The sequence below is a fragment of the Emydura macquarii genome, unplaced genomic scaffold (assembly GCF_026122565.2).
Source record: "Emydura macquarii macquarii isolate MOO-44397 ecotype Brisbane River unplaced genomic scaffold, CSIRO-AGI_Emac_v2 contig_383, whole genome shotgun sequence".
Classification (NCBI taxonomy): Eukaryota; Metazoa; Chordata; order Testudines; family Chelidae; genus Emydura; species Emydura macquarii.
The window spans coordinates 6,260,786-6,279,825 of record NW_027130520.1 but is presented as its reverse complement, the minus strand read 5'-3'; the positions used below and the strand labels follow the sequence as shown (position 1 = coordinate 6,279,825).

At 44.7% G+C, this 19,040-nt stretch overlaps 1 protein-coding gene across 1 annotated transcript; it reads left to right on the top strand.

Moving 5' to 3' along the window:
• The first annotated feature begins 6,011 nt into the window (after nucleotides 1-6,011).
• On the top strand, nucleotides 6,012-17,552 carry COX6C (cytochrome c oxidase subunit 6C). The gene is made up of 4 exons (XM_067537227.1): nucleotides 6,012-6,140; nucleotides 7,463-7,590; nucleotides 10,701-10,839; nucleotides 17,430-17,552. Exons 2-3 carry the CDS (start codon nucleotides 7,477-7,479, stop codon nucleotides 10,824-10,826), a joined length of 240 nt encoding a protein of 79 aa, XP_067393328.1. The 5' UTR covers nucleotides 6,012-6,140; nucleotides 7,463-7,476; the 3' UTR covers nucleotides 10,827-10,839; nucleotides 17,430-17,552.
• Nucleotides 17,553-19,040: the final 1,488 nt, after the last annotated feature.

Below are 19,040 nucleotides of genomic sequence, written 5' to 3'. Positions count from 1 at the left end.
CAGAGCCAAAGCTCAGGCGCCACCTAACCTTTCTGGGCGCCAGGTTCCCCAACCTAAGTTACCATCAGTCAGTTTTGTCAAAGCTGCCTGAGCTCTGATGCTGCCCCACAGATAACAAGCTGCTCGGAGGCTTAGCTCAAGCTGAGGCCCAAAAGAAGGATTTTTAAAGTAAGTAAGGGAACGCATATCTCACCAGAGGGACCCAATCCTTATGCATGATCAGAGTATGCCTAACACCTGATATGTAAGACTCTGCAGCCAACGATAAGGGGCAGCACTCTGAAATATAGGCTCCCATCAGAATGCAACACAAGGAAAACTACTAGTGAAGCTTTTTCTAACAATTCACAAACATAAGGCTGGACTTTGAGTGAAAAAGAGTTCCTGAACACCCATGCATTTTGGGGGTCACAGTGCCTTTTAACCCTCCTGCCCCAAACAGATGAAGAGGGTATGATAATACACATGTACTGAATTACAATATAGAAATATAAAGAATTGCTAAATGATAAGATGAAGAGCTTTGTTATTTACACTGTAATAATTACAATTATGTGTATACAATAGTGAATGAGTTTAGATGAGGTAACATTTAGGTCAACATGAGTGTTGTTTAGCCAATTCTCCTTTTACAAAGAACTGCTGATTTGCTTAACATGATGTTATTGCTGATAGGACAAAGGTAACATGTTGTGCTTGGAAGATTTTAGATAAAAAATACACAAACCTTTAATGACAAGAAACCCCCTTTACTGGGAAAACCCAGGATCAGGATGACACAGAAACAGAATGACAAAAGTTCTGTAAATTGAAGCTTGCACATGCATATTGTACAGTTACCTAAAGCAAATACTTAACGGGCTTAACACTGACTGAAGAAAGATTAAGAAATATGTAACGAGGAAACGTATACAAAGACTTAGATGAACAAGGCCCAAATTGGACAAACTGAAGGACTAGAACAGAGATGATAATGACAATCGTAGACTCACACATTCCAAGGCCTGAGTGGGACTGGGTTGCACTCCCTCTTGGCCACCCATGGGCTCTGGCCTAGGCTCAGGCCCCGCCACAGCCCTCTGGGGGGGCACACCCTGCAGTTTGGGGACCTCTGCTATAAGAAGCCTACGTGGTACTGAGCTACCTAATTTGGAGCTGAAAATTCTACTAGGCAGCATGCTACCTAGGGATTAGGTTTTGCACCACTCAGCTGAGCAATGCCTCAACACCTTTAAAAATCTGGCCCTTAATGCTCAAAAGAGTGGTTTGATTAGATTATAACAAGTTTGAAATAGGCACTGTGATGCAGGCAGACCAGGTGCCAGCTCTTGCCAAGACTATAGGCCTCAGCCGAGCACTGACAAATTCATTGCTGAGAATCAGTCTGTTTCACCTATGTGTTAGTATGGTTAAGATGGGTATTGGACTTATAACAATGTGTTTAGTGTTTTGACTTTATGAAATGCTTGTAAGGTGCTGCATGCATTAATCTCACTTATAATATCTTTATCACCTGCTATAAGGTAATATTTAAGTTTTGATTTGTAACTGTAAAAAATGTTTGCTCTGAAACTGTGAACCCGGTCAGGAGAGATCATCTCCTTCCCATCAAGAAGGCCTATCAAAACTAAACGGGCCACTGTCAAACATCACAATACAAAGCCTTTGTTAACTATCTCCCTGAGCCCATGGAGAAGCTACGTGAAAAAGAGCTCATCCCATCAGGTTGAATTCTGGAAGAAGGAAATAAAAATAGCTGACAAGAAAATTTTTCATCTCTTTTGCTGTTTGGACTCTCACAGGAGCTATGAAACAGAAGCAGAGAGCCCCAGGATTAAAACCCTAAAAGACATTCAGAGCTGACAGATTACTACAAAGGTCACCTTTTAGAACCATGCTTGCCTGCTTTAACTTTGTAATAACTCTCTCATTTCTTTTCTTAGTTAATACATCCTTAGATATTTTACTATAGGATTGGCTTCAAGCTTTGTCTTTGGTTGAGATCTAAGGTGCAAATTGACCTGGGGTAAGTAACTGATCCTTTACGACTGGGAGTAACCTGAATACTGCTGTGGTTTTTGGTGTAAAGTGGCCATATATCACTAAGTCCAGCTTGCCTGGGTGGCAAGATAGACTGGAATGCCCAAGGGGGTCGTCTCCATGGTAAGACTGTTATAGTGCTTTAGGAGTTCACACTTGTTACTGAGTTGGTGAAACCTAATTATAGAACATACCAGAAGTATGGGGTCCCTGCCTTGCTTCTTGACAGTCTCCTCTGTGGTTGGCACCAGTGAACCACTCTAGAAAGCATGATAGATCCAATTTACTAGAACTTAAAAATTTCAAGTATCAAGAGGCAGGGCCTCTGGTTTCTTTACATGATCAACCTCTGGTCATTCACAATATATGTCCCACAGTAATGATGTCAGACAATGACAACAGTTAGCATAAAGGTGACTGACTACCATTACCTCCATTTTACAGATGGACAGAAACTGTGGCACAGAGAGGTTACGTGACAAGTCACTGAAAGATCCAGGCATGGAAACTTCAGGTCTTCTTACACACAGTCACAGTTCTATTCACTGGGACTTTCAGCCTTGGTAAAGGTTATTATTACTCAAGGATTTACCTCCCTGATGTGATTTATAACCATGGTAGTCATTAAAGCTACAGTCACTGTGTATCTGCTGATTGGTTATGCCTTCAGTGGGAGTTCAGTGGGAGGTGACCAGCTCCCTTCAGAATAAGACTCACAGGATGATGTGGGGGCACTATGGTTAGATCCTTTGAACAGGTGTGGTTTTAGAAGTTATTCAAGGTGATGATGAATAGAAGTAACAGTAGTGTAAGTTACATGGACAGGAGAGACTGTTCCAGGAATGGGCTAGCATAACAGAAAACTAAGGTAGTAGTTAGATGGGAAAATCATCACCTTATTTTAAAGTGAAATACAAAAAATCTTCTGATTAGTTGCTAAAGATCAACAAAGTTCTTGTTTTATTTATAGACTGGACCAATCATGCTCATCAGTGATCTAGATCATGTCATTTTATGTATCATCTGCTCTTGCCGCAATTCTGAAGATATGTGAGAACCACCATTGTGAGTAGGAGGTATGGGAAGGGCTCTGATTTGTAAGGAGACTATTTATGACAAGGATGACTAGATGGAAGGGGACCAGTGCCACCAGGTATGTGCACAAACCTACTAAGATCAGCTATGTAATCACTGCTCAAAGTAGAAGAACACCTGCAGTCCTGAAATGCAGGCCTCAACAAGGTGGCACAGGGGTCTAATTTGGACTGATTTCAAGCTGGAAACACGTTTCTTTGTTGCAATGTCACAACATTGTTTGCCTCCTGGGTGTGATTCTATGATTTTTCTGTATTGGACATGATGGCCTTTTATTTATGAGGGCCAGGGCAGGCCTGTCATTGGTCTGGAAATGGGGATGGGTCTGTCATCTGGTGGGGTGGGATGGGGCTGTCGTCATTTGGGAGGGGTAGTATGCGGCTATGGTCAGTCAGATGAGCAGGGGCTGTTGTCAGTCAGTCGATTGGGGCTGTTGTTGGTTAGTCAGGGTGGGACAAGGCTGTTGTTGGATGGGGCAGGCGGGGCTGTCGTCAGTTGGAACACTGTAGGGCTGCTGTCGGTCAGAGCGGGGGTGTTGTCGGTGGGGTGGGTCAGACCTGTCATTGGTTGGTCAGGGCTGTCATTGGTTGGTCAGGGCAGGGCTGTCATTGGTCGGAGTGGGATAGGGTGGGGCTATTGATGGTTAGGGTGGGGTGGTCGTCAGTCAGTCAGGGCTGTTGTCTGTCAGATGGAACAGGCTGTCATTGGGCAGGGCAGGGCAAGGTCATCGTTGTTTCGTAGGGACTGTCGTTGGTCAGTCAGGGCAGGGCGGGGGGCTGTCATCAGCCGGGATGGGGCTGTTGTTGGTCACTGGGTCAGAACTATTGATGGTTGGGGCAGGGCTGTAATTGATTGGTCAAGGTCGGGCTGTCATCAGTCAATTGGGATGGGGCTGTTGTCTGTCAGTCATGGAGGTCGTCTGTTGGCTGGGACAGGATGGGGCTGTCATCAGTTAGGATGGTACTGTCCTTGGTCAGGGTGGGCCTGTCCTCTGTTGAGGCAGGGCAGGGCTGTCGCCAGTTGGTTGGGGTAGGGCTGTCATTGGTCAGGGCAGGGCAGGGCTGTCATCAATCAGTTGGGATGGGGCTGTTGTTGGTCAGGGCGGAGTGTTGACAGTTGGCCAGGGCAGGGCTGTCTTCAGTTAGTTGGGGTAGATCTGTCTGCCAGTTGGGATGAGGCTGTTGGTAGGGGGCGGGGCTGTCATCAATAGGGACAGGGCAGAGCTGTTTGTGGGTAGGGCAGAGTTGTTGGGGGTTGGTCAGGGCAGGGCTGTCTTCGGTTATGTGGGGAAGGTCCGGACATTGCTGTTGTTGGTCAGTTGTGGCAGAGCTGTTGTCAGTTGGAGCAGGTTGGGTTGAGGCTGTCATCAGTCAGCAGGACAGTGCTGACATTGATCAGTCTGAGCAGGTTAGGGTGGGGCTGTTCTTGGTTGGTTGAGGCAGAGCTGTTGTTGGTTGGTTGGGATGTGGCTGTTGTTGGTCAGTTGTGGTGGATTGTGGCAGGGCTGTCTCTGGTTGGTTGGTATCGGGTTGTCATTGATTGGTTGGGGGGGGTTGGGGTGTTGCTGTCATCAGTAGTAGCAGGGCAAGGTTGTTGTCGGTTGATCGAGGCAGGGCAGGACAGGACAAAGCTGTTGGTCAGTTGGAGTGGGGCTGTCAGTCAGAGTGGGGCTTTTGTTGATTGGTTGGAGTGGGGTGGAGCTGTCATCAGTCAGTTGGAGCAGGTTGTGGCAGGACTGCCATCAGATGGGCAGGGTGGAACAGTTGTCAAATGGTCGGAGGGGGGCAGGGCTGTCACCAATGGGGGCAGGGCAGGACTGTCATCAGTTGGGGTGCAGTGGGGCTATCACTGTTCGGCTGGAGCAGGTCGTGCCAGGGCTGTCCTTGGTCAGTCAGGACTGAACTGTTGTCGCTTGGTTGGAGCAGGGCGGGACTGTCAACAATGGGGGCAGAGCAGGGCTGTCATTGACAGGGCGTGGCTATTGTCGGTTAGGGTGGGGTGGGGCTGTCGTCATTTGGTCGGAGCAGATCAGGCCAGGGCTGTCGTTGGTTGGTCAGAGAAGGGCTGTCATTGATCTGAGCAGGTTGGGGCTGAGCTGGGGCTGCCCTTGGTTGGGGTGGGGCTGTCATCAGTCAGTCGGAGCAGGTTGGGTTGGGGCTGTCTTTGGTCAGTTGGGGCAGGACTGTCATCAGTTGGTTGGAGCAGGTTGGGCCACAGCTGTCCTTGGTTGGTTGGGGCAGGGCTGTCATTGGTCACTTGGAGTAGGGCAGCGGGGCTGTTGTCGGTTGAGTGGAGCAGAGTGGGGCTGTTGAGAGTCAGTTGGAGCAGGTCAGGTTGGGGCTGTCCTTGGTTGGTTGTAGTGGGGCTGTCTTCGGTTGGGGCGGGCCTGTCATCTGTTAGTTGGAGCTGGTCAGGGTGAGGCTGTCCTTGATTGGTCAGGGTGGCACTGTCGTCAGTCATTCGTAGGTTGGGGCAGGGCTGTCCCCGGTTGGTTGGGGTGGGCCTGTCGTCCGTCATTTGGAGATAGTCAGGTCAGAGCTGTCATTGGTTGGTTTGGGTGGGCTGGTCGGGTCAGGGCTGTCATGGGTCAGGGTGGACAGGACACTGCTGCTCGTGGCAGTGGGCATGGGGCGATGAGGCTGGCACACTGAAGGCGCCTGCAGAAGGAGCAGCACAGGGATGGGGGCTGCTCTTGTCCTGCCCTTGCATAGAGGGAGGCGATGGCGGGGCAGCCAGAGGCACTGCAGGGGATTTCTCCTCTCCTTCTCCTCTGCTTTTCCTTTGCCCTCCTGCCCCTCCTCCGCCATGATGGGCCTCTTCTGTTGTGCCCTTCAGCCCCACCTCCACCAGAATCTGAATCTCAATCGCCAGCGGCTTGAGCCGGACGGCTCGCCGTAGCCGAGGCAGTGTGTTGCGCATGCGCGGCTGCAGCCTTTCTCGCGTTAGTCTCAGACGTCAGTCGGTGCCTGGCTCTCAGTGCGGAAGAACCTTGGTACTGGGCTGAGGTGAGAGAACGGGCGGCCCCCCCCCCCCCCCCGCCCGCTCTCCCGGGGCTGGGCCGCTAGCCAGGCGTCCCCTCCTTCCACCAGCCCCTCCCTCCGGCCCCGGCCCGGGTACTGCCCCCGCCCCGGCGCTGCGGGAGCCCCGCGGCCGCTCTGACCTCGGTGTCCCGGAGGCCTGCGGCGCCGCGCGGCAGGAAGGGCCTGGTTGCGGCTGAGAATGAGGGGCGCGGCGCGGCGCGGCGGGGAGGCGTGGGGGGATGGGATGGGATGGGATGCGGGGGCAAGTGCCCGCTGTGGGGGAAGCCACGGGGAAGCCGGGCGCGGCGAGGGGCGGGTGGCCGGGGCATGTGCGAAACAGCTTCCCAGGAGGCTCGGGCCCTCTGGGCCCGGTTCGGAGCCAGGCGCGCCTGGGCGGGGTGAACCTGGTCTCCAGTTTGTCCCTCTTTGGCTGTTCGTGGGCTAGGCACCTGCCGCAGGCCGGGGACGCGAGCTGGTCTAGTTCTTACCGTGCAGATAGTCCCCTAAGGGTGTGTGTGAAGTTGGACAGCAGAGGTGGGGTCTGAACCACTGACCACAAACTACCCCTGCCTGTGTTTCCTGCCAAGAGATGACAGAACAGTTAGGTACAAACTGAGCTTTTTCAGCAAAGGCCCTTTATCCCAGCACAACTGCATCTGTATGAGGTGGGCCTTGCTGGCCCTGCTACACTCACACAACTTATGTATAGCCAATTTCCAATATTCTGTCTTATGTCTCTCATACAGCTGTGTGTACAGTTTGCTGCAGTACTGTGTACATGGCACAATAACATCCTGTTGAAGGGATGTATTGCTCTACAGTAGGGTTCTTGGCCACCTTCATATTTTAATCTAGTGTGTTAGTTATACATGATGTCATTTAAGTCAATAAAATATGGTCCCTGGCCTAAAATATCTGAGTATAACTTGTCTCAGGAATGTACAATGATAGTATACCTTATAAGAGAGGAAAGGATATGGTGTGGATGAAATACAGTATACAGTAGAAAGGAAAGACTGGTTAATGGGGTGTTTTATATGTAAGCTATTTAAGGTCTGTTGTAAATTTGGTAGATTTATTTCACAAATAGGTTGTCATCAAAAGGCATCTCATATATTGTAAGGAGGTATTTTAATGGAGGGGACTACCTACCTTGCAAATGTTGTGAAGGTATTCTATATCCTCTTTTGAAATAGTTAGTCTAATAAGCCTGAAATATACTGTACATAGAAAACAAAATGCATTAATTAAGACAGGAAGTTCCTGTGTATATCTCTTAATACATTTCCAATGTATGGCTTTCTTAGGCGAAATCATCACCATGTCAGTGGCTCGGTTGCCCAAACCACAGATGAGGGGCCTCCTGAGCAAACGTTTGAGATTCCACATGGTAGGGGCAGTGATTGTATCCGTGGGAAGTGCACTTTTGTACAAGGTGAGGTCTTAACTACGTTTCTCAATTTCACTAACATTTGTGAGCCCAGTTCAGCTTAATCTGTATAGCTTTCTGTTCTGGGCTTTGACTTCGTTGATCTGTTAATCAGAAAACTGCTGTGCTGGATTTCTGACAAGCATGTCTCCAGGGTGCTGTATAAAACCTTTTGGTGTTCCTTTGAGGGGAGTTGTTCCTATTTTTAACCTCTGATAGTTTGTCACCTGACCAAGGCCACATAGTTGTTGAGGAAACTTTGGACTAATTCTAGGAACACAATTCATGTATACACTGCTCAATTAACATGAACTCTTACTCAGCTTTTAGCCCAAAGTGTTCATACAGGAAAAAAAAAATCTAATACAGGTTTGGAGATATGTTAAGACTGGACTATTTTATAGGGTGGGGGTATGGGTTAGAATATAGGCTCCACTTTAGTTTGGACTGCTTTTCAGTTAGGCGATAAGAAATTTTGCCTAAGTGCTGATAGTCTTCCAATTCCTTCCCGCAATTTTTCCTGAAGGACAGACAAGTTTTCATGCAGTTGACTAGGAAAGAATCCTAGGGCATCTCAGCACAAAGAACAGTGAGATATGCCTGCAGACACATGTGGGCGAATGAGGACACACTAATACAGATAGGGCTTTGCCGTGGGGATGCTCACACTGAGGATAGGCTAATGAGGGTGACAATCACTCAGGTTACTTGTGCAGTTTAGACATAGCCCTAGTCCTGTGTACAGCTCATGCTGGCTCAGCCTAAAAAATTTAAAATTGGTGTTGTTCAAACTGTGCTCCATTTCTGGTGTCGTAGAGTGTGTTAACCCTTCTTGGCATCTGAATATTTTGTAAAGATGTTGTAGAGTGTAAAATAAACATCTAGAGACTGGTCCTTTTAGGACAGGGTCTTCCTTTGTGTTTGCAAAGTGCTTAATATGCTTTGGCTGCTGCTTCAATAGAAGTAATAATGAATATAATACTGTCTGCTGGATGTTCATAAAGGCTGAGGGGCCACCTTTTCAACAATCTTTAGTCACCGCAGCCTTGACATCATGCTTTGGTCAGAAGACTACCTGTGTGCTCAGTGGAGCCCTCTATCATTATTGTTGGCAATGTTGATACAAGATCTCTTTGGAGGGCTACATGGTGAAAAGTAATGGTACATGGTAAGGACAACACAGTGGAAAAAATAGAACTGTGATACAAGGGTGGGGTTGGAGATCTCTTTCTTTAGGGATCCCAGAAAACAAAGCTTCATTCATCTGGCATTACCCCAATCCTTAAAGAGTTGTACAGACAGAATAGTGGTAGTTAAATACTTAAATACCTTTAATACACTGAGTGCACAACCATGACTTTTTATGTCCTAGGATATCTTGATTGCCTTTATTACTAAGTGTTTGCTAGATTTCTGAGGCATGATAGCTTGCAAAAAGTTTTAACTGAAAATGGATTACGTAGGCAATCAAAACACACAAAAATGAGCAAAACATTTCTAAATACACGGAATAACTGAACCGTCAGTTCATTACTAAACTTTTTCTGTCACTTGCAACATATTTAAATTTTCAGAAAGCTCTGACTGAAGACACCTGTAAATATTAAGGTTTAATTACTGTTATTCGTCAGTAAACCTAGCTCTGTCACCAGCACAGTCAGAGAGGCTTCAGCTTTTCTTTGGAGATGTGAAAAAGAGTCAATTAAAGTAAAAGAGCAACTTACCAGGACTTAGCTAAACTGACGTGATATATCTTTAACCACAGCAATACTTCTTTTTTTAACAACTCTGGAGTATATGTGATGGGTTTACAAAAATATACGGGTATGTACAAAGAGCACACCACAAAAACTGGGAATGCAGATGTGGCATAAATCTCAGTTTTGTGCTTTTTCCACCTGAGGCTCCTGTGTGGAGAGCCAAGCTCCTCATGTAAGAGCAGTTAGTCTCCTACCCTCTTGTCCTTTGCTAGGGCACACTTTATTGAACAGAAAGGATGGGTGGGAAGACTGGTTTCCATCCTTTTGTTCCCTTAACTATGTGCACACATGGCCAAATCCTGCAAATGTACAGGTGTATCACTCCATGGACCTCTGGCATTATTCTAGATTTACATCGCTGTAAAATACATGCAGAATGTGCCCCTGGTCTGGGAATATTACCAATTGTCTTCTCTTCTTTCCTAGCCAGCTATGCCCATAGCTGGTATGGCAACTGGTATGGAATTTGAGGAAGGTGGGGAGGGGTAAAGAAATTTATAAATGGTATCTTGCCCTTTGCCACTGCAGGGTCCAATCAGATGATTCCTGAAGGACTCCCAGATTTATATGGCCATTCAGTTGACTGAAAGATTCTGTCAAAACGAACCACAGCATGGAGCCAAAGGCTGTGTTAACACTAGGAAAAAGGTGGTGTGGGTGTTCTTACCTTATGTCTGAACACATGCTAACTAGCACAATGTAAAATAGTGAAGACAAAGCAGTTTGTACTGCTCACATGTATTGAGTGTGAACACACCTTTTTCTTAGTGAAGATGTGACCAAAGTGGGGGCATCACTTTGGCTATTTCCTTTAACAGCCTCTTCCCTCCTTTTGTAACCTCACAGATTTGCTCTAACTGTAACTCAGTTTTTGTAGGAACTATAGATAAAAGGGTATCACTAAATCACTTAATTGTGTGATTGTCCATGGGCATATTAAAAGTTTATTTGGAAATCCTTTAAGAATAAAACCATTACCAGGTGGTTACCATTTTTGGTAGATGATGGTCACTTGGACTTGTACATATTAGCTGACAAGGAAGAATAAATGTATTGGTGTCCTGAAAATTCAGTAATGCTGTTTGTAAATCTGGTTCTATTTTTTTAGCTGAAACAACACTAAGCATTTGTTTTTCTATCTGTTAATTAGTTCAGGCTCTAAAACTGAGTATAAGTATTGCTGTAACCCTCTAATATCTAACTATTCTGTGTTGAAACTAAAAACAGCTCTTTTTTGAGAATACAGTAGTTTTGTATCAGGTGATACAACACCATCAAGTGAATTAAAAGCTTTCTGCATCTATTGAACAATTTTTTCTATTCTTAAGACTTAATTCTCTACATTTTGCATTTCAGTATGGTGTGGCTGAACCCAGAAAACGAGCATATGCAGACTTCTATAAAAACTATGATCCTATAAAGGACTTCGAGGCAAAGAGGGATGCTGGTGTGTTTGACAGTGTACAACCCAAAAATTCATAAGCAGCATATATAGGTAATAGACGGATACCTTGCATCAAACTGATATGACTAACTACTGTTTATACTGATACACTGGAAACTTCCCATTTTGATGTTTTTTGATCAAAGTTTACCCTTAAATTGACATCCAATTAAATGGAGGTGAATGTTCCTGAAGTTTAGAAAAGGAAAAAAGGTCTCAGTGGGAGTTACAGATAATGTTTCTTTTGTTACTAGACCAGCAGGGCCAATGTTGATAAATGCAAAGTATTGCATGTCGAAGGGAAAAAATTGAACTACTTATACACCCTTTGTGGGTAATAAATTAACAGTGTTAACTTAAGGAAAGTACTGGGCATCGTTATCACTGCATGTGTGCAGTTGTCAAAAAAGCAAAGAGTTAAGATGCATAAGGAATAGAAATATGGAAAATACTGACATAGTATAAATCAGTGGTTTGCCCTAATTAGGTTTACCAGTACTGCAGTATTCCAATCTCAAAAAGGATATTTCAGAATTATATGGTTCAGAGAACACCTATAAGAGTGACAGTGTATGGAAGACACTCTCATATGAAGAACTGGGATATGGAAGTTTTTTTCCTTTATGAAGTATGATAAAAATATACAAAATAATTAATGGTATAGAGAAGGTAGGCTTGGGGTTTCTGTTTTTCCTGGTTTCAATACAAGAACGAAGAGAGACAACCAGTGAAACTGGAGAATGGCACATTCAGAATTGAAAAGCAACTCTTTTACATAATTGTTTAGTCTTTGGAACTATTTGCCATAGGATATTGAGGCCAAAACCTTCTCAAGACTGAAAGAAGGATCGGACACATACTACAAGCATGTCCAGTCATGAAAGTTATTGGTAAAAATTAAGATTTGGAAGGGATATATAAACCCTTGTGCTCCAAGGTTTAATTAAAGATTGGCTTAATCAAGCTGGGGGTAGGTTATTTCACATATGCCTAGTACAGGGTTTCTTGCACCTTCCTCTGCAGCATTTGGTGCTGGCTGTTGAAGAAAAACCTGGACTAGATAGGCCAAGGGCCTCACTGATTATGGCAATTCCTGTGTTTCCTATGACCAAAAAGGAGAGGGAGAAAACCAAAAGATCACTTCTTTTGGGGAGGGAAGGAGGGAGTGCGTGTTCATGGGTCATGGAGGCAGCTTCCAGCACATCATCCTCTGTCTCCAAAGCTTGAGGGAAAGGGAAGATAACTGGCCACAAGCTGAGTTTCTATATTAAAAAAATGTGGTACAAGGGAGCATAGTGATACATGCCTTCTCACGTACTTTGTAAATAGTAGCATTTGATTTTTCCGCTTAATGGACTTAACTGTTTCCTCAATATAACTACAAAGGGTTTTCCAGACAAAAAAATTCCAAACAGCTAATAACTTTGCTCTTACACGTCCCCAGAACTCTGCCTCCTCTCTTCCAGATGCTGTGAACAGAAACATCAGTGTTAAAATATGCTGTAACTTGGCATAGTAGCTTAAAAAAAATAGCTTCTCCAACCCATATGATAGACAGGGAAGGAAAAAAAAACTACATGTGAAACTGAGCTCAATTTCTTCATTGATCGTTTTCTTCCACTTCTCTTAAAACTACTACTTCGGAGACTGATCAAGGGCAATGGGTTCTACATTCTTAAGTGCTCAGGAATTTTTCGTGTGACCACCACATGGTGATTTGTCTTTCTGAATTATCCTGGCAAACTAGGGTTTGACTTTCAGTCTCATTCAGTTTTGTTAATTGTTAAGTGAATGCTGCAAGTACTGGACTTAATGGTGTTAATGTTTATATCTTGCTTCCACACACAAACGATGTCAGCAGCTGATTCCAGTATAACAAAAAAACTATGGATGATGCTCTTCATATAGTTGTAAAGTAAAAATGCAAAACAGAGTAGCATAAACTAATGATGGGATTACTGACCATCTTTTATTCTTCCTTCCAATGGAAATTCTACAATTGTTTTTAGCAACAAGTCAGAGCCTGGTAAATAATGAAGGAATCACTTTACCGTTATACTTTCATGTTCCTACCTCCAGTTTAAGATTATAATAAAGAATACTGAAATATACGTTAGCAGTAAACTAACTTTCTCAGGTACTTATATCACCAACGCTTTGGTTAGGTGGCCTTCCTTGAAATGTTTTGAAAGGCCATCTGGCAGAAATGTCAGATCTAAGTATGGGAGAAAAATCAACTGAAACAAAGAATACTCCAACAAAAGATGCAAGTTTAAAACGCTAATGGAAACCAAGAACAGGGCTTGGCTGTGCAGAGAAAGCTAAAAGAAACACTTGATTACACCAGTAGGCTGCCAGCATTCCAGTTTGCAACCAAAGTAGAAAAGTCTTTCTTTCACCAGGTTGAGTGTACCTGTTTGTTAGAACTGTGAAACTAGCTAAGGCTTTAAAGGGATATTGGGATTATCCTTTCTTCATCATTGACCCAGTAGCACTGGTTGAGAGAAAGTGGCAGGGATAGCATAATCTTAATCTGTAACTCTGTTTAGGTGGTGCATCAGAAAAATTATGAGCAGATGTGGAGGTGTAGTGCAAAAATATCCTCCAATTCTGCAGTAGAGAGGACCTACGGGTTGGGACCTATGTAATTGGGGAGGAGTGGAATGTGTGTGTGTCTATATTGATTGTAGGGTTGTTACCAGATTTGCCCTTCTCCTTGGGGTATGCTCATTTATTAGGGTTACCTTCCTGGAAGGGGGGTGTGATTCTAGGGGTGTGATTCTACTAATGTACTGCTTGTGTTACTTGTGTGTTCATAGGGCTACAAGCCCCCTCCCAATGGAGGTATCCTGCAGGACCTAAGGTTTTCAGGGCTGGGTTTCTCCAGCACAACCCCCCACAGATACGCACACACACACATACACAGTTCAGCTCAACTTAGTGCGTCTGAGCAGACCGGGCTATCAGCACTCTCAGCTGACCCCTTATATATCCCTGAACTCAGCAGGCTGGGTGACACCACACTCTCAGTGGCTACCCTTATATGCCCCTTTGCAACACACCAGAATAGAGCAGGCTGGATCCAAACAGCACCTTTTTGGCTACTCCCCTTAATTGCCCCTTGGAATCAATCAGGCTGGGTCAAACAGCACTTGAGCTGCACCCTCATTTGCCCCTGGACTCCGTAGGCTAGGCAGAGTAGCACTTCCTGGCTGTCCCCTTCATATGCCCCTTTACACACAATTGTTCTAGCAGTAACCCCCTTGATGAGCAAACCCCATAGAATTTTTGGGCACTCCCGAGATCTTTGGCTTAGGTAAGAGAAGCGTTACTACAGAGCAAGATAGGGACCAAGGACACAAAGGAAGAAAATAAAGGTTGGAGAGATAGAGAGAGAAAGTGGCAACCAGCTTGATTATAACAGTTATTTTATTGCTAGGTATATAAAACTTACAATACTAATAGTAATACCATACCAGGAGAGAAAAACAATCAAAACACTTACAGTACTACACAATTACAGTTGGGGGTATTGGAGAAAGCTATCCCAGGTTTGATTACAAAAGTAGAAAGTTATACCTGGACTAAGAGAGGGAGAGAGAGAGAGGGAGAGATAAGTTGTGTTGGGGGAAAAGGAGGAGGGTGGGGGTTTGGTCTCACCACTCCATGCAGTTCAGAGGTTCCCAGGAAGAGGCTTGTCAGTTCAGGGTCTGGAGGGCTTTGAGTCTGGCAGAGCCCCCAACACGATCAGTCAGGAAGACAAGACAGGTTACAGTGGAACTGATGCAGAGTTTGGATCCAAGCATCAGAACAGAGGTTTGAGCTTTGATAGGGGATTTGTAGATGCCAGGTTTGTTTATGGATAAACAATGTCTGGACAAAAAGAGCTGATCATTCCTGGAAGGGCGTCCTTTCTTGAGAGAGAGCCCACAATGCAACCAGGTTTCAGTGTTTTGCATACCAATAACTAGAATGGTCTGATAACTGCGGAGCTGGGTGTGCACAGGTGTGAGTTCAGTTACATCGAGAGCAGAGATTTCCCAAAATGCAGTGCTTCCCTGCTTCAGCAATCCCAGAGTTCAGTGCGTGTTCCATCTTCGATGTAGATGAGGCTTCTGTTCTTCATTCATGTGCTAACTGAGATGCTTATGAGGCATGGGGAGTTGTCCCACCCTTGATGGGAGGGTTCCAAGTGTGTCTCTTGTATGAGGCATGGGGAGTTGTCCCACCTTTGATGGGAGGGTTCCAATTGTGTCTCTTGTATGAAGCATGGGGAGTTGTCTCACCCTTAATGGGAGGGTTTCAGTTGTGTCCCCTGCCTTTTCATATTGAAATGCCTTTGGTTTCTGGTTCAAGCAGCCTTTGGTTTCTGGTTCAAGCATGGGCTGGTGGGGGGGTAATTCAGGTGAGCCAGAGAGAGAGAGAGTTGGGGTTTTGCACCCTGGTTCCCCAAGAACACAGAGCTGCTAGGTAACAGGGTGCATATGACTAGGCAAAACAGAAGGAGGGGGAAGGAAGAGATGTAATTTCTCATGCTGCTTCCCATATCTCTGAAAGATTACACCTATACTTTCTGCCTATAAAGTCAATGGGAGATCTCCTGTCCCCTCCAAATACATACGAAACTGGATGGAGGTTCAGTTTTGATGCTGTCTTTGCTGTGGACACCTCTCTTGTAGAAACTGTACTAATAGCAACCCATTGAAGGTCTGGATAAGTAAATAGCATATTTGTCATAGGCTTTCCTAACCCATGCTGAAGATCTGTTAGACTATATCTAATACTGCAGCAAGTCAGTGGTTTGGACTGACTAAAAAATAGACTCTTAAATTCCTCTTCTTGCCCCCTCCCCAGTTTTAGGGTTAACACTATTTCTTTTAACCTGTTGTTTTTAGAATGTTTCTTGCAGTTACCGAAGAGGAAATAATTCAGAGGTTAGCATATTAGCATGGGACTTGAGAGACTGAGGTTCAATTCCCCGTTCTGTTATAAACGTGTGTGTGGCATCGGGCAAGTTGCTTAAGACTAGTACTTCAAATGGCCTTAGGCACTGCAGTGCTTAGCCTTGTGATGTCTGACTTTCAGGTGCCTTGCTACCAGTGGAATGCACAGCCCCAATGTAGACACTTAGGGTCCTTTATAATACGTGGGAAGCCTTAGATGCGGAAGAATGGGACCTAGAAAAACCAGCATGCTCAGTGGGGAGCTGCCTAAGCTATCCGAGAGGAAATGTTGAGGAGAGTAGTGTGACCTAAGCCCCACTCCACTCCTCAGAGACAGGTGACTTGGTCTGGCCGGGAGGGAAGCTGTTCTGTCTGCTTGCATTCACAGCTGTGAATGAACCCTCTCCAGAAATTTCTTGTCCTCCCTCCCCTCCCCTCCTCCCAAAAAAGGTGGTGGCAGCAGGAGAGCCACTCTTTCCCAGGCTGTGGGAGACCTGGGTTCAATTCTCTTATCTGCCTGATGTGGAGAAGGGAGATTAAACTCTGTTTTTTGTCCTCTCTGGAGAGTGCCCTAAACACTGTGCAGTGGGGTATTCTGAGCCAGGTCTTGCTCAGTCTTTGCCTCTGCTTAGTGCATGTTTAAGTATTTATACACAGTGGAACAGCATCTACAAGAGAGATTGAGACCAGCTCCAGAATTCCCCATAGCCCAGTCTCCTAGGAATGGGAAGACCAGAGTTCAAATCCCTTGGGGGATGGGGGGGAATTGAACCTGGGTGTCCTACAGCTTGTGTGAGTGCCCTAATCACAAGACTAAAAGTTGTAAGGGGGAGCAATGGCTCCTCCAGCTATTTTGGGTGGGTTTAATTGTGTTGTGAGTGCCTATTGGATAGGACCATGCATAGGAGAGAGGTGGAGGAACACCTAGTTTCAGGATTCTGCTGGGTCTCAGACATAAGCTAGGCATCTAAACTAAGGCAGCTGTGTGCAAGCTCAGCCAGATTTTTAGGTGCCATGGGGACCTACAGAGTTAGGTAGCAACTGAGTGGGGGTATTGAGGAACTTAGATGCCTTGGTCCAACATATAGGAACCACCAAGTTCTTTTGTGGATTTAGCCCTTAATCTTTTTACTTCAGTTCTCCACCTGTAAAATGGGGATAATAGCACTTCCTCACAGGTGTGTTGAGGATAAATACACAAAGGCTATGAGGTGTTCAGATACTGTGGTAATGGGGACATACAATATAGATGTTCTTGTGCTGCCGTCTTGCATGATTGTTATCATGGAGCACAGTTGGTGAAGGATAGGGATTGAGGGTGTTCAATTTAATATAGAGAAGTAATTTAACAAACTTGGATTTCTTCCTTTCCAAGTAGTTCACCTGCTTACTTAGGAAGATGTCATATTTTTTTCATCATAAATTTGTGTATTTATCAATGCTGTGTATATAGTGAATCTTGAAGACTGTTCCAGATCTTAATTGTGTAGCTCTTGATTTGTTCTGTGTTTCAATTATATTTACCACATGAAGGGAGTCTTAATAAGCCAGGAGGAAATAGTGGTGAGAAATTCCTCTAGACTAAACTATTAGCATAAACACTTACTCTCTCTGTTTAAATTCATACATATTAAGGTATTTACTTCTGAGAGCTAGGATTGTCCAAATGTATTAACTCATGTTTTTCTTATTTTGCAGATAATCTTCAAGGAGACTTGACAACTGAAACTTGTTTCTTCAGTCAACTGTAAAAAATGTGTAATACACTTCAGTGCTGAGTGTACTGTAGTGTAATTCAATAAAGTAAATGCTTATGTCTAACAGAGCTTTAATTATGTTAACTGGTGATCGTGACTGTTTAGATGCTGAGGGAAAGAGTGGCGATTCAGGTAGTACTCTTTATATAATGCTAAAGACAAGTTGAGAGAGAAAGTAGAGACCCTGAACCTTTGTGGTTACAACAACTAGTTTTTCCAAGGAGTGTTAACTCCATTATTCTGGTGAAAATCCACTCTGCCAACAAATTTGCAGGTGGGCAGTGCGGATAGTATTGTTTGTTTCTTGGCCTAAAGTGTTCAATAGGCAATAGCTGTTTGGACAGTACTTTCAGAAGATTCCTATATATAGTGTTTACAAAAAATTGAAAGTTTTTTTGCCTAGGTTGCAAAGCAAAAATATACTAGACTTAAGGTTTCCTTAAGTCCTCTCCCCCTCCACAACCGACCTGTAGCATTGAATGAGGCAGGGATCTTCTTAAAAATATGTGATCATGTAATTAAAGACAGTATCATAATGCATACACAGAAGAAGCTGCAAATTAATATTGCCCATGCAACCTTAATCTGGCATTTACAAGCGTTTGACTGTTGGAACTCTAAAATAAAATGACCTTTTAAGGGGTTTTGGGTTGACGAGGTGTGCATGACAAGGTTTTGACTCACTGATACTTCCTTCCCTATCACTCTCCCATTCATTGGGGCCAGAGGGGAGGAAACAGACAGTGAAGGACAAGGTGAGAAAACAGTACGATATGCCCACCTCCCCCCAGTGTATTTTTATACTTTAATCGCCTGTCAAGCTTTTTGTTGGCTTGTTCTTTGGTCTCCTCCCTTTTGTTCCTAGATTCACTACTCCAGGGTTCTCTGTTGGTTTTCATCTCTCCTCCATTTTAGTCTTTGGCTCACTTCCCTTTTCCCTCTTAGTAGTAGTCTACTCTTAGTAGTAGTATTCCCCTCACTCCGGCAATTCTCTGTTTCTCCAACCCATTCCAGAAGCTTGAACTCTCACTGTTCCTGCTACAAGCTGAAGGCCCATTTGTTTCCCTTTCTGCTGAAAACGTTGTCTTATTTATTTTCCCTCTCCTATGTGTCTCCTCCCCTCTCCCTTCATCCTCCTTTTAATAATACTGTATATTACTCCTAGGGCTGGCACCAGCCCCCTATGTCTGGGTGTAGGCAGCAGTGTATAACAAGTGGGAGATTAACTACTCAAGGCCCCAAATCCTAGGTATATGCCTGTACCTCAGATACTTTGGTGGCAGGGAGGAGGGCTAAAGACACAACAGCAAGTTCACCTAGCGGCAGCTAAAGGTACTCAAAAGAAATCCAAACATGTTAAAGTAAGAAAATGCATGATTAAGGTACCTAAACAAATTCCTTTTTGGTGTGGTGATGACATGAGAGGAAAATGTTCTTTGAAAGTCAATTTAATTTATTCTGGGACTGCAAGCATTAAAATGTCCATTGTGATTAATGGTTACTGGATGACATCAATGTAGGGCTGTTAAGGTGTGTTGGATACCTTACTTGC

What these genes read in the sequence shown, in the direction of transcription:
- COX6C (XM_067537227.1), top strand. Translation starts at nt 7,477, where the DNA reads ATGTCAGTGGCTCGGTTGCCCAAACCACAGATGAGGGGCCTCCTGAGC. An exon ending in GAAGTGCACTTTTGTACAAG is followed by an intron (nt 7,591 to 10,700) that starts GTGAGGTCTTAA and finishes TTTGCATTTCAG; the next exon opens with TATGGTGTGGCTGAACCCAG.